The sequence below is a fragment of the Melanotaenia boesemani genome, chromosome 9, assembly GCF_017639745.1.
Source record: "Melanotaenia boesemani isolate fMelBoe1 chromosome 9, fMelBoe1.pri, whole genome shotgun sequence".
NCBI lineage: Eukaryota > Metazoa > Chordata > Actinopteri > Atheriniformes > Melanotaeniidae > Melanotaenia > Melanotaenia boesemani.
In genome coordinates this window covers 16,095,102-16,108,715 of record NC_055690.1, presented here as the reverse complement: position 1 = coordinate 16,108,715, position 13,614 = coordinate 16,095,102, and the positions used below count along the sequence as shown (strand labels likewise).

General features: G+C 39.3%; 1 protein-coding gene across 1 annotated transcript; it reads left to right on the top strand.

The window, feature by feature from the left end:
- The first annotated feature begins 2,340 nt into the window (after window positions 1–2,340).
- On the top strand, window positions 2,341–12,439 carry tsr1 (TSR1 ribosome maturation factor). The gene is made up of 15 exons (XM_041995305.1): window positions 2,341–2,512; window positions 3,084–3,187; window positions 3,268–3,496; window positions 3,749–3,883; window positions 3,982–4,433; window positions 6,481–6,625; window positions 7,216–7,403; window positions 10,283–10,497; window positions 10,652–10,811; window positions 10,902–11,012; window positions 11,114–11,246; window positions 11,387–11,503; window positions 11,674–11,814; window positions 11,893–11,967; window positions 12,073–12,439. The coding sequence occupies exons 1-15, from the start codon at window positions 2,395–2,397 to the stop codon at window positions 12,249–12,251; spliced, it is 2,502 nt and encodes an 833-aa protein (XP_041851239.1). The 5' UTR covers window positions 2,341–2,394; the 3' UTR covers window positions 12,252–12,439.
- The last annotated feature ends 1,175 nt before the right edge of the window (window positions 12,440–13,614 follow it).

The following is a 13,614-nucleotide window of genomic DNA, read 5'->3' as shown; positions in this document are numbered from 1 at the left end:
GATTAATTGAACATGGCTTGTGACTCAGTTAAAATAGATGATATGACACAAGGTGATAGATTGATAGGTCATTAGCCATTTAAACTATACTTATCAGTCTGATGCAAATAAAGGTGATTTGTATTATTAGACTTTCGAACTTCATTTTTAAATTTATGTTTACTGAAACATTTGACAATGCACATTTACCTGCAGTAAACAGGCTTCTCAGTGGATATTGAGAGACATATTAGGATAACACTCTTTGCAGCACTCTACAATCTGGCTATTTACCAGTACAAATGCAACTACTGTAATACTGGCTTCTGAACTCCAACAAGACAAAGTATTATGTGTTTTGCCCACATGGGTTTGCCACTGGGCTCCTCAGCAGGCTTGTTGTTGAGAGGTCAAAGAGAGGATTTTGAGGCCCTGAACTGTATTTCTCTCAAAGAATTTAAACCAGCAACACTGCAAGCTTTTCAAACTAACCATGACAAATCAACAGCCAGAGAATTCATGAAAACCTAATTTCATAGGCACATGGTGAACTCAGTTGTACAACAATACCTGAGCCTTCTGCAAAGCCAGCAAATGAGTGTAAACACTTTAAGAGTAAGAGGCAGGTCTTTCCATGAGGAATACAAAAAGTTCCAAAGGGAGCTGAATGAATTGATAAGAGATATGCATTAGTTATCAAGAGAATATTTGTAGTGTTTGTATCCTTGCTGATTTGTGCAGATGATGCACTTGGCAGTATATGGTTTTAAATGTGAAGAATTTACATTTAATGCCATAAAGCAGTGGCTCTATTGCATCAACTCATAAAAGATAATATAAAACACAGACAACTCCAATGAGTATATTTATGTATTCAGTGGATGTGTCATATAACACATTTAGTCTATCAGTTTCATAGTGAATACCCTCATTCTTCAATTACTTTTCACCTGGTTTCTGTATTGTTATCACACAGCATTCAACAAAAACAACATAGTTTATCAGAAATGTCAGGACATCATGCAAAATTAACAAACAGAATTTGAGAATAGAACAAAGGCAACATGTCAAATGCATCACCTTGAAGCATGCTAATGTCAGAAAAAGGTTTACTCAAAGTGCAAATAAAAAACAAACAAACAGATAAACAGGATGCATAATGCTACAGCAGTGGGAACATCTGACAACATTACTGTAACTGGTCAGATATAAGAGAGGTAGATCCATCTGAAGGAAAGCATGGGAGTTTGAGACAAGGTTCAACAATCAGTGAAAGACTATGCAGGCAGCTTGGTAAACAAACTAAGAATAGCATTTCTTATTTGAAAAAATTGCAAAGAATTTGTATATCGTCATCTATGTTACATAATACAATTTTTCAAAATTCTGAGAATCCATATATTTCTGTGCAAATGATATAAAACAGTATTGAGTGGTTTGATTTTCTGGCACAATTAGGACTTCAATTTTCAAAATCAGACTGTAATCATTTTACTGCCTCAAGAACTCTCCTGAAAGTTTATCACTTAATCAACAAAGACTAATTAAAACTCAACCATAGGAAAGAAAAAAGTCAAAGTCCAGAAAAAGCACTCCTGACCAGAGCTCTTTTTGGATGATCCTAAGTAAAACTGTTCCCTGGGCTCAAAAAACAAACAACAACAAAAAAAACTTTAAACTTCTTTTTGGAATTTATTGGCACAGGATCCACTAATTTAACGAGGAAAGACACCACGAGGCTTGTTATCAGTGCATAGCTAAACAGCTAGCGTCTGGTAAAGAGTAAATATATTGGAAGGTGGAACATATGCTACCATCCAGGAAACATGAAGAAACATATTTTTTTAATGGTGGCTTCCCGTCTCTCATGACTATGTTAATAACAACCTACAGATATCACAATGCCATAGCTCTGAAGTAAGAGTTCAGATGTTAAACTGGCTTGCCTGCAGTCCAACTCCAAAGAGTCAAAGAAAAAAAAAAAAAAAGGTTTCTTGCGTAAAGACAAGTTTTTCTCTTCTGGGAAGTTGAGAGCCAGACTAGAAAAGGACGAGTCTTTGGATTGCTGCTGGAGATAAAAAAGATTAAATTTCATAAAGAACTAATAATTCTCACAAGTTAATAGTGGCTAATATCGAAGTGTCCTCATTATACAGTACCATTTGTGATCAGATTTATTTACATTCTGTGTGGTATAAAAGAAAACATGCAATTTAATGTAACTCATACATGCATAGTCTCATTTTACTTTGTGTAGACTTGACCTGTATTGTATATAAGATGCAAAGCAGTTGAGTCATCAGTCAGGCTTGTATTTTGAAGAAGATATTTCCTGTGAGGCTCTGAAGACCCGCCTCCGTCGTGACGTCAGAGAAGCTACGGAAGTAGATTAGCTGACATTCCCACGTGGGGAAAATGGCTGCGAATGGGGAAAAACAACAGGGCCACAGACCCGGCATATACAAGCAAAAAAATAAAGGTCACAAACATGGCAAACATCGGACAAAAGGAGAAGTTGAAAGAGAAAACAAAGGTAAGCCGTGTTCCGTTATAAAGATGTTGTGCTGCAGTTGTCTAGCCTGCAGCTGTTCCCTCTAGAAACACGTGCCTAATCTCGTGGAAGCTTGAAAAAGAGGATCTGTTGTGTAAAGCTGTTATTTAAAGTAACGTTTCCAAATTTTTTAGTGATTAAGAAATTGTTTAATATGAATCGTGATCTTTCCAATGAAAGTTAGAAAGTGGACGTTTAAAAAGCATTTTAATCAAAGCGCCACTTAAAGTAAACAAGGCTATTTTAAGAAAAGATATGATTCGCCATCCTAACTATTTATGCTCACAGTTACAGACTATATCCATTGCTAAAATGCATTGGATAAAAATTAAATGAGTTATGTGAGATTTTGCTTAGGCTACTATGTAGAATTCTTCTGTATTTCATGTAGCACAAGCCTTACAATTTTTAATTAAAATATTCAGATCAACCTCTGAAAATTTGCTCTTAAACATATGTATATTTACCCCTCCATGCAGTAGATATTTGCTCCTTCCTTTGGCAATCTTAATAATACAGTAAGTAATACATCTTGGTGTTGCACTGTCTCAAGGGAGGGTGTCAGTGACAGCCCTTACCAAAAGACAGAGAAAGGAGCTAAAGAAGATGGACAGAAGACATAAAGCAAACCAGCTACGCAGAAATAAGAAAGACATGGTAAAGTTCTACGTCCCTTAAAAAAAATCCCTTTAATTCCGATTGATGTTGCAGAGATTACATGTCTCTTTCTGTTGTAGATCCTGACAGAAAAGCGGCGTCTAGGCAGCAGAGATGGCCCTCCTCATTTGGTTGCTGTGTTGTCCCTGCATGCTGGAGCTGATGCTGGTGCTGTTACCAAACTGCTACGTGGAGAGGGTGCTGGAGGCATTGTACATCAAGAGCAATGTGTCAGTGGTGTCGGTGACAGTTTTGGACTGATTTTGCCTCGTTTTAAACAAAGGTTCACCTTTCTAAATCAGAGCACAGGTAAGTTTGGGGGTTTTGGAATAAATGTTGTTATAAAAGGAAAAAACAAAAAAAAACAAATATGGAAATTGTGTGCATGAATAGTGTTGTGGACTTGACCGATATGAATTAGGCCTCAGTCCCTATAATTACTGGATTTAGTATTTATGTTCATTTGTGCATTTATGATTTCCTTTGTTTTTCTGTTGTGTCTGTGAGATGAACGTTTTTTTTTCTCCATTGTAAAGCTTCCATTATTGTTTTTTTGATCAGCTGACATGCACTCCCTGCTGGATGTGGCAAAGATTGCAGATAGCCTTGTGTTTGTGCTGGACTCCACTGAAGGTTGGGACAGCTATGGAGACCATTGTCTGTCTTGCCTCTTCGCCCAGGGCCTCCCCAGCCATGGTGAATACTTCCTGTGACTCCTCCATTCACATAGATTTTGAATTTAGTAAGAGATTTTTGTATACTAAATCCTCATCTTCTAAATTTCTTCTGTGTAGCCCTGGTGTGTCAGGGTGTGTCCGACATTCCTGTGAAGAAGAGGGTTGAATCCAGAAGAACTTTATCAAAGATCACAGAGGTCCGCTTCCCTGATGCTCGTCTCTTCCCTCTGGATTCAGAACAAGATGTCACTCTTCTTCTCAGACACCTGGGCTCTCAGAGACAGAGAAAGCTGGGTTTCCGTTCCAGACGTTCCCATCTTTTAGCTCAGCATGTCAGTTTTACACCAAACAGGCCTGCTGAGGGGTCTGGTAGTGGGCCTACTGGCCTAGGAACCCTCTGTGTCTCTGGGTATGTCCGTGGCCATCCTCTGCGGGTTGACAGACTGGTGCACATCAGTGGGCATGGAGACTTTCAGCTTAGTCAGATTGATGCCCCATCAGATCCTCTTCCCCTCAACCTAACTACTGCAAGACAAACAAAACCTGGCAAAGGAGACATTGAAATGCAGGTACCTATTCTTATTTTTATTATTTATTTATTGATTGATTGATTAATTGTGGGGGACTGAAAATAACTACTTCATTTAATCGTTATTGGAGATGGTGTGACTACACTGCAGTGCCAGGAACACTGATTTTACTTGTACAGTATACTAGTAAAAACTAGTTTGCTGGCAAACTTAAAACATAAAATACTGGTAAAGCATACACAGAAAAAATTGCTAGGTAATAGAATTTTATATAAAAAGATCTGTAAGGAAATGCTGACAGTTTCTGTTTTGTTGATGCTAGTGATGTACAAGGGACATGTGCACTTTCTGACTAGTTTACAGTGCAGCAACATTTTTCCACACATTCACTGGACTCCTGAAATATTCTAGAGGTGTCCCAAATCTGGGAACACAAATGCCCGTTATTTTTATTATTTTTGCAGGTATCTGCATTCTTTTATCAAAATAATAATTACTCAATTGGTAATCTTTTAGAAGAAAAATGGCTTAATTGGTTTTAAAACTTACAAAAGACACCTGTGAAAGACGGGTGAGGAAAAAAAGCATCATTGATCTGTTTTCAAATAATATTTCAAACTTAGTGCTCTGCTCTGAGCGTCACCAGACAATCAGCTGATCTGATTGCTGAGATAATTTCTGATCAGATGCTGAAAGAGATCCTGTTAAAGTTCTGCTGTGATCTGTGTTGCAAAGTTATATTAACCACTATTCCAGTGAATATCCAGTTTTGACCATTAGTGAGCGGCATTGCTGAATTTGTCTTTTCTCTCAACCAAAACACATTTATTTCTCTTGAAAACTTAAAGGTCAGATCAAAGGTTAGTGCTGCAATGACGCTGGGATTGAATGTTTAAGTCACATCAAATCAAGACTTCTTCATCTTTACAAAACATGTAAAACCAACAGAGGTTAACTAAAGAGCTTTATAGGATAAATTACAGCATCCAGGTGAAAGTTGGTTTCTGTTCTTCAGCTGCAGATATGTCTTGTTTGGGTGCTGCAATGCTTTTTAATATATTTTCTTGAATTGTTTTATAGTTTTGTTTTTTATAGTTTGATATGGGATGATTTACTTAATATCTCCCATTTAAAAAAACTAGAGATCTCCCCTTGATACAAAGTCATTTACTGCACTAGTTCCTTTCTGGAGCATTTATTTGTCCTTTGTTTAACTTTTTCACGCAGTGTGTTGTTTCAGAGGATGGTTCAGAAATATTTATCTCCTGAACTTAAACTTTAGCAAGAGAGATTCAAATGTATTTTTTAAATAAATGTTAACTGAACTTGAATGAATGAACTAAACAGCGATGTTTGGTTGGCTTCAAGCGCGGCAGAAATGAATCACTCCAAGGAGAGACGCAGGCGATTTCTGTTTGACTTCTAAAGGGACATGTTGTCTATATATATATGGTGAAATGAAGGCGTTTCTGAATGCAGATTCCCATGAACGGATTTAGAATATGTGGAATTTAAATAATTTACTAATGTGTGTACGACTGGCTTCCACACATTTGATAAATCAGAATTTATTTTGTAATTATTACACTTCTAAATATCATTCGTAGGATGGAATTTAGGACAGATTCTACAACAACTGATAAATGAAGGTCCTGGTATTGATACAAATACAGCAGTGGTCTTTAAGAAATTTACCAGCCATTTTTGACATTTTTGTAAAGAAAACAGTAATTTCTGCAGTGTAATTTTTACATCAGACTTGTCCTCCTCAGTGCTAAAGACACAAATTTGCAGCCTTTTCTTTGTATTCCCAGATGTGAGAATCCTGCAGCAGAAAATCTCCCTGTTTGAATGAACAGCAACTGCAGAAAAAAAATGTCAGATGGTTCACGAGTCTCCCGAACATATGTGAAAATAACATAGAAAGAGACCTGGTGGGCTGGGATCAGAAAAAATACAAAGAAAGAAAAAAGAAAAAACAAACGAAAAACAAAAACTACATTTTTAAACTGCTTTTGGTTTTGTATATTTTTCGAAATACAGCCAGTGTTATCCGCTTTCACCCTGTAATCCTTGTATACCATAGGATGGAGATGGACATGCGTCTCCAGTGCGGGTGCTCATGAAAGCTGACCCATCCAGCAGAGAGAGTCTGCAGACAGAGGCGGAGGTGGACCCCATGGATGGAGAGCAGACATGGCCGACAGAAGAAGAACTGCTGGAAGCTGAAGGTGCAGAAACAGAATATACACATAGTGGCATATTGGAGGGCTCTTGAGTCTCAGGCAGTTGACATTTTCACACAGTTTCAAGTCACACGTTCGTTTGTTTGTTCACAGCAACTTGTTATAACTGGGAAATCAAAGTACATGTAAACTGAACCGATATCACTGCACAGATAACATATGGATGCGATTTTGTAATATAACAATGCTGTTAGAGCAGATCAACAATCTTGAAATGCTTTCATAGTTATTGAGGGTTTACACCTAATTTACTGCTTTTTCAATTGGCTTTATATTCGTGTCAGTTGCCAATAATTGTCAGTGAACAAAAGACAGACAATGTTGGGAATGTTGAATGGGGAGTTGGGGCACTGTTCAGCAAGCTGACAGCTGTGGGGAAGAAACTGTCCAGGTGATGTGTGTTCTTGGTCCTCATGGGCTGATGTCATGAGCACATGTAAGATATTATATAAACAAAGACTTGATCTGACCATTATGCAACTTAATGAAGGCCCACGTAGCATAATGTATGTCCGCACAAATGTTAGAAAAAAAAAAAACACAATCTTTCTTTCATTTTTCTTTTTTCTTTTTAGAAACCAGGAAAAACAAACGTATGATGAAGGTCCCTAAGGGAACGTCAGACTACCAGGCAACATGGATCATTGATGAAAATGAGGAGGAGAATGGTGATGTAGATGAAGAAAGAAGTGATGATGACGATGCTGATGACGACATAATGGATGAAACTATGGATCGAGAGGATGAAGAGCATAACTCTCAGGTACTCAGGCAGTCATCTTTCTAAGCTAAAACATGACATGATGTGATGACCAAATCGTTTGCAAGTTTTCAAACATTAAATTGTCATTTTCATCAATGATTTGCTTCTTAAATTATTTTAAATATTTCTCTCTGTAGTTTTTCACAAGTTCACCCTGAATGCATTTTTAGGTTTGGTTTGTCCATTTGCATGTCGTTGTTATAGCAACAGTGCAACGGATAATAGCGTTGTAATTTATCTGGCAGATGATGAGGACAGTAATCTGTACAGAAGTCATGAAGCGAATGTGGTTCCGGTGCTGAAGCGAGCATACGTGACCCACGGTCAGTGCACCTTGCTACTGAGAAACACTGTTTGTTTTCTCAGTGTCTGTCTTTGGCCTGTAGTGCCAGGCTGCTTACCACACTTCAACAATAGTGTTTGGAGCAGCAGTCCCGAGAGAAGCCTCCTGTCTTCCTGTCTTGTGAAAAGAAGTTCCTGTCTGGAAGAAGAGAGGCGTTGACCATTTATTTATTTCCAGCTCTGCTTAAAAAGAATTTGGGGAAACTCTCTTTATACAACGGGTTCCCTAGGATCTGTAATTGTTATTAGCATGCATTTGATGTCGAAGTTAGCACACAGGAATAGGTATTTCTGAGAGGGTAACAATAGGTGAAGGGGCACTTCAAATGATAATGATTATTATTATTGTGGCTAGGATGTCGGAGACGTTGTGAATCAACCCCATGCTGAGTGCTTTCCGCTCATGTGTCTGGCTTCTCTTGTAATTTGCCAGTTGTGCGACGACTGTGAAGCATGTTATTTTGTTTTGATGATTTATTTCCTTTTACAAATGTATTGCAAGCGGAAGTTGAATTTCAAGATGTTAGGAAGAGAGTATGCCCTGCTTATCCTTACGCTACATCCTTTGCAAAATACTGTTTTTAAATGGATGCAAAGAAAGCATTTTGATAGGTTTAAGTCTTGGGGCTCCTTTTCACATCCACTGTAAAGGCTCTCTCAAAGCAAAGTTTGTTTATTGCCACTCTGTGTATTCGTTATATGTAGTTATAATATAATTAAGGTGTCTTTAGTTAAAATTTTCCAGACTGCACCTATGATCATAATGTGTATGTTTTTTTTTTTAATGTTATGGTGTAAATTTGTACAGTAGTGTAGAATATCCTTCAAGAAGCCTGGAGATCAGTTCCTGAAGAAGGCTGCCAGAAAGGTAGTCTAATGGGGTTCAGGTTATGATGAAGAATAAATGAGCTCATACCAAATGCTGACTTGTTAAAATTGTTCCAGTGCTATTGATGATTGCACGTTTCAGTAAATTAGCTGTACCTAGCCTTGTTCCCGGTTGAAACTCTTCGTCGGAGGGGGGACCATGCTTTATTGCTTCAGGGTCTTCATGGTGAGAGGGAGGGAGGCCAGGTGGAAGAGAAATGGCATTCCTCAGTGCGACATTGTGCAGGACACTACATGCCATCATTATTCTGCACACCTTTTTTGGGATGGTAAAGCAATCTGCCCCCGATGCCTCCAAACACCTCCGCCGTTTTTTGAGGAGGCCAATGGCTTGCTCCACAACACTACTCGCATGAGCATGGGCCACATTTGCCCTTCCTCCTCTGTGCTCTGTGGGTTTGCAAATGGAGTGAGGAGCCAGGGCTGCAAGGGGTAGCCAATGCCACCTTCAAATTATACTAACATAATTTTGAATCAGGTTTTAATTTAATTAGTACACTGTGTATTTACTTAACAAGGAGCCAGCCATCAAGCGCAAAACCTACCTGCAGTCTATCCCCTACACTGCTGTGGGTCAGCATGAATGAGTCATGTGGTAACCCAGGCCACTGTGCCACTAAATTTGTCAGAACCATGTTTTAATTACAAATAATTTGTACAGTGATTGAACATACGCTACATTCTTAAAGTTCACATGGGCAAATTTGTCACTTAAAGCTCTTAAAGCAATGTGGGTTCAGTCAATCACACCGATTACATCTGGGAAATCGGACGTTGCTGCAACTTGCCTTTTGATGTTGCCAAATGCCAAAACGGCTGGCATTATTGCGCTCAGGGATGACAGCGATATATTCCAGACTTCAGGATAGAATTTTTTATCTTATCCTGACATATATCAGCCTACCTTTTGGCTAATTCACGCAGGAAAGAGCCAGTTGCCAAAAACCCGATAGTGGTCAGCTGCAGATGCACTGGGATTGCACGGCTCTGGCGGGTTGGTTGATCTAACACTGGGCCCAGTTCAGCACTTAGATCTAAGAGCACTGCTCTAGGGAATCTAAATCGGTATTTTAGCCAGGCATCATAATGGGCCAGGAAATCTTTTGTGCTCTCCAAAAACTCTCCATCCTGGTCCTGCCATTGGCATAATCTTCAATCAGTGTCAGCGCATACATTGGGAAGCCTTACACATGAGTGTCACTGCAATATTTATGTTTACTCAAGAATTACACTAATTACTACACACCTTGTCACAATTAATGTACCAATAAGTGCCTTTGCTATATAATTCAAAGATTTACGTATGAAGCTACTGTGCTGTAACTCTTAAATGAGTGTCTAAAACGAGGGTCTACAAGTCTGATATGAATGGTTAAATGCACAAGATTAATGTGGCTTAAATTCACCACCTCACCGGCTGTGCTGCCAGTTTCCTCTGTTTCCAAAATGTTTGAGCGCAAGGTTCAGAGTTTGCATACAGGTGTGCACATTCTCTCGTCTTTGTTTTTTTTGTTTTTAATAAATCACAACCTTTGCACAGGAAGTGATGTACGCCACTTTCAGCCTCTGTTTTGTGCGGACCCAGTGTCTATAAATGAGGCCCCAGAAATGACTTAAGTCTGATGTTTGCCAAATCCTTCCCTGCTTAGGAGCCTGGTTCCTGCTGTGCATCAGAAGAGGAAGAAGAAGAAGAGGAGGAAGAAGAAGTGTGCTCTATTGAGAGAGCTGGAGCTGATCAGCGGTATGATGAACACATGGATGAAGCAGCTGAAGAAGAAGGCCTTAAACGCTACAGAGAGGCCCGATCCCATGACTTGTTTCCTGATGAGGTGGACACGCCCCTTGACACTCCTGCTAGAATCAGGTCAGTGATGTTGTATGTAGTAAGATAAATCACACTGAAAAAGATCATTCCTAATGTTTACTTTGTGGTTTTACAACTGCTAATAATGCATAATGCTTAACATGTTGCTGACATGTGTCACATCCAGTTAAAGTTTTTTTTTTTTAACCCCCAGGTTTCAGCGCTATAGGGGTCTCAAAAGTTTTCGTTCCTCACCCTGGGACCCCATGGAGAATTTGCCTCTTGACTATGCACGCATCTTCCAGTTCCAGTGCTTTGAGCGCACTCGGCGCCGCATCCTGGCAGAGGATGCAGCTGAGGAGGAGGGAGCCATGGTAAAAGAGGAGGAACTGAATTTATCTGGAGATACTCATTTCTCTTTTCTGTTTTGGCTTCTCTTGACAGTGCTGCTTTTCATATTTCAGGATGGCTGGTATGTCACGCTGCACATCATTGATGTGCCTTTTTCTGTAATGGAGAGTGTTCAGTCTGGCAAACCTCTGGTGTTAGTGTCTCTCTTACCTCACGAGCAGAAGGTATTGCCATCCAAAATCCTTTAATGTAGACACAGCAGCACAGACTGCATGGTATTGTTGCTGCAGACCTTCCTGGGCTTATTGTTTTTTCCTCTGAACAGATGTCAGTGATGCATGTCTTGGTACGGAGACACCCCAGCAACACTGAGCCCATCAAATCTAAAGAGGAGCTCGTGTTTCACTGTGGATTTCGGAGATTCCGTGCCTCTCCCATTTTTTCCCAGCACACGTCAGGTAGAAGATCTACAATTCAAGCAATTGTACTCCTAAACACATCCCTAATTCAACCGTAATCTCACGACAAAACAAATTGTTAAATGCAGCAAGAGACCTGAGAGCTGCATTAATAAGTGCCGTACTCTATTATTTTCCAGCTGACAAGCACAAGATGGAGCGCTTCCTCAAACCAGATACCCCCACTGTGGTGTCTGTGTACGCTCCCATCACCTTCCCTCCAGCAGGAGTGCTCCTTTACAAGCAAAGGAGTGATGGTGAGATGACAAGCCCTGTTTGTACTTTGATATAAGTAGATTCTATTAGTGGACTGGCTGCCCTCAGTTTAAACTTTTGACCGTCTGTGATGTTGTCAGTTTATTTAATTATTCTCTTAAGCAAGTTCAGCACTGGCATTTGAGCTTGTGCTCTTACTGTGTCTTTGCAGGCGTCCAGGACTTGGTGGCTACAGGCAGTCTGCTCAGTTGTGACCCTCAGCGTGTTGTGCTGAAGAGGATCGTACTGAGTGGACACCCGTTCAAAATTAATAGACGCTCGGCAGTTGTTCGTTACATGTTCTTTAACAGGGGTAAGAGTAGGTCTTGTCTTTGTGTCAGTAATATGTGACATCTGTGTAAGGTTAATCTACCTTTTGTTTCTGCGATAGATGACATCACATGGTTCAAACCAGTAGAGCTGCGGACGAAATGGGGTCGGAGAGGCCACATCAAGGAGGCTTTAGGTGGGAAAGTTTACAAATACAACACATTGGCTCAATGTCTGCTACGTCTTTCAGCAATTACTGTCATCTCCTGTGAGTTCTCACTACATTATTTAATTTTTACAGGAACACATGGTCACATGAAGTGTGTATTTGATAATCAGCTGCGCTCTCAGGACACTGTCCTGATGAATCTGTACAAAAGGGTGTATCCTCGCTGGACATATGACCCATACGTGCCTTCACCTTTACCTTGGTTCAAGAAAGAGGTCACTGTGGACATGGATGACTTGGACATGGAATAGTAGAAGAGCTGTGCAAGAGAAACAGGATATGCACTGATTGCATGACACTTTTCCAAAGTAATATGTATTTAATAAAACAAGTTCAATGCAAATGTTCGGATTGTTTTTCCACCATATCCCGTTTGATTTCAAAGGCTTTAACTTGCAGCTGAGTTTGTTTTGGCCACAAGATGGCAGTCATGGTTAAGTATTAATGTCCTTGAAAGGGTAAAGAAATTGATTGACTTCTGCTGCTAAATGAATGCAGTTTGTGTTTAGTACTTAATGATTAAACAAATCTGAAAGCTGTTCCTACAACAACTTGTAATAATTCTAACATTCAGTCATGTATCAAGTTCATTACACTGCCAACTCTTTGAAGTCTTGCATGTGTGGCTAATTGCCTGCAGACACATTAAAATCTAAAAATAAGGACAAAATAATTATATAGATGATGCGATATTTGAGGAACTAATCATGAAAAGAAAACTCCCAGGTTGAGCTTAAAACAAACAAAAAAAAAAACCCCTACAATTTCTTAATGCATGAATAAATGACTTGAGATTTAGACAAATAATAGCTCTCAGCTTTATATCTTTTATCAGAAACCTGCCTCACTGGAATAAAAAAAGGTTATGAAGTAATAAATCACTCCCTTCAGAAAGACAACAGCATAAAATACAGGACTAGTCTATTTCCGCTGGTAGTGCCAACATTACATCACTGTGCAGATCAGAAAGCAAATAAAACCTTTAAATATGATTGTTTTCCAAGCAACTGTTTCTACACACCATAATCCCCACAAGCGGAGTGCCTAACATTAAATAAATTATCTTATTAAGTACAGGCTTAATTAAATTAATTAAAAATTAACTAAGGACTGCTAATCTTTCACTTCCTAGCAGCAGTCATATACACACACACACACACACACACTAGGCTCTTCCTTCATGGTGGTCTCGCCCTGACCTATAGCCTTCACAAATTCATTCAACACACACACGCACACACAGATCTTGACATCCATGTTGTTTTGAAACTAAAAATGACATGCTCCACAGTTTTGCATCCTTTTCTGCCCCAAATTGTACTTGCTTAAAAAATCGCTGATTTACAACTTGCAATATTTATCATAAAAACGGAGCCCTGCATGCCTGCAGCAACATGATTCATCCCCCAAGTTGGGACTGTACCACAGAGGAATGCCAATATGTCTGGGAAATCGGAAGGTAAAGACTTTGGGATGGAGAGGAGAACATGATCCAAGAAAAGGAGGGGACTTGAAGTTCACTTTGTCATTTTTTTTTTTAAATTTGATTACAGTGGAAAAAGTGGAAGAAAAACTATAAAAGAATTGAAAAAGATTAATGTCTCCACTGCCTAT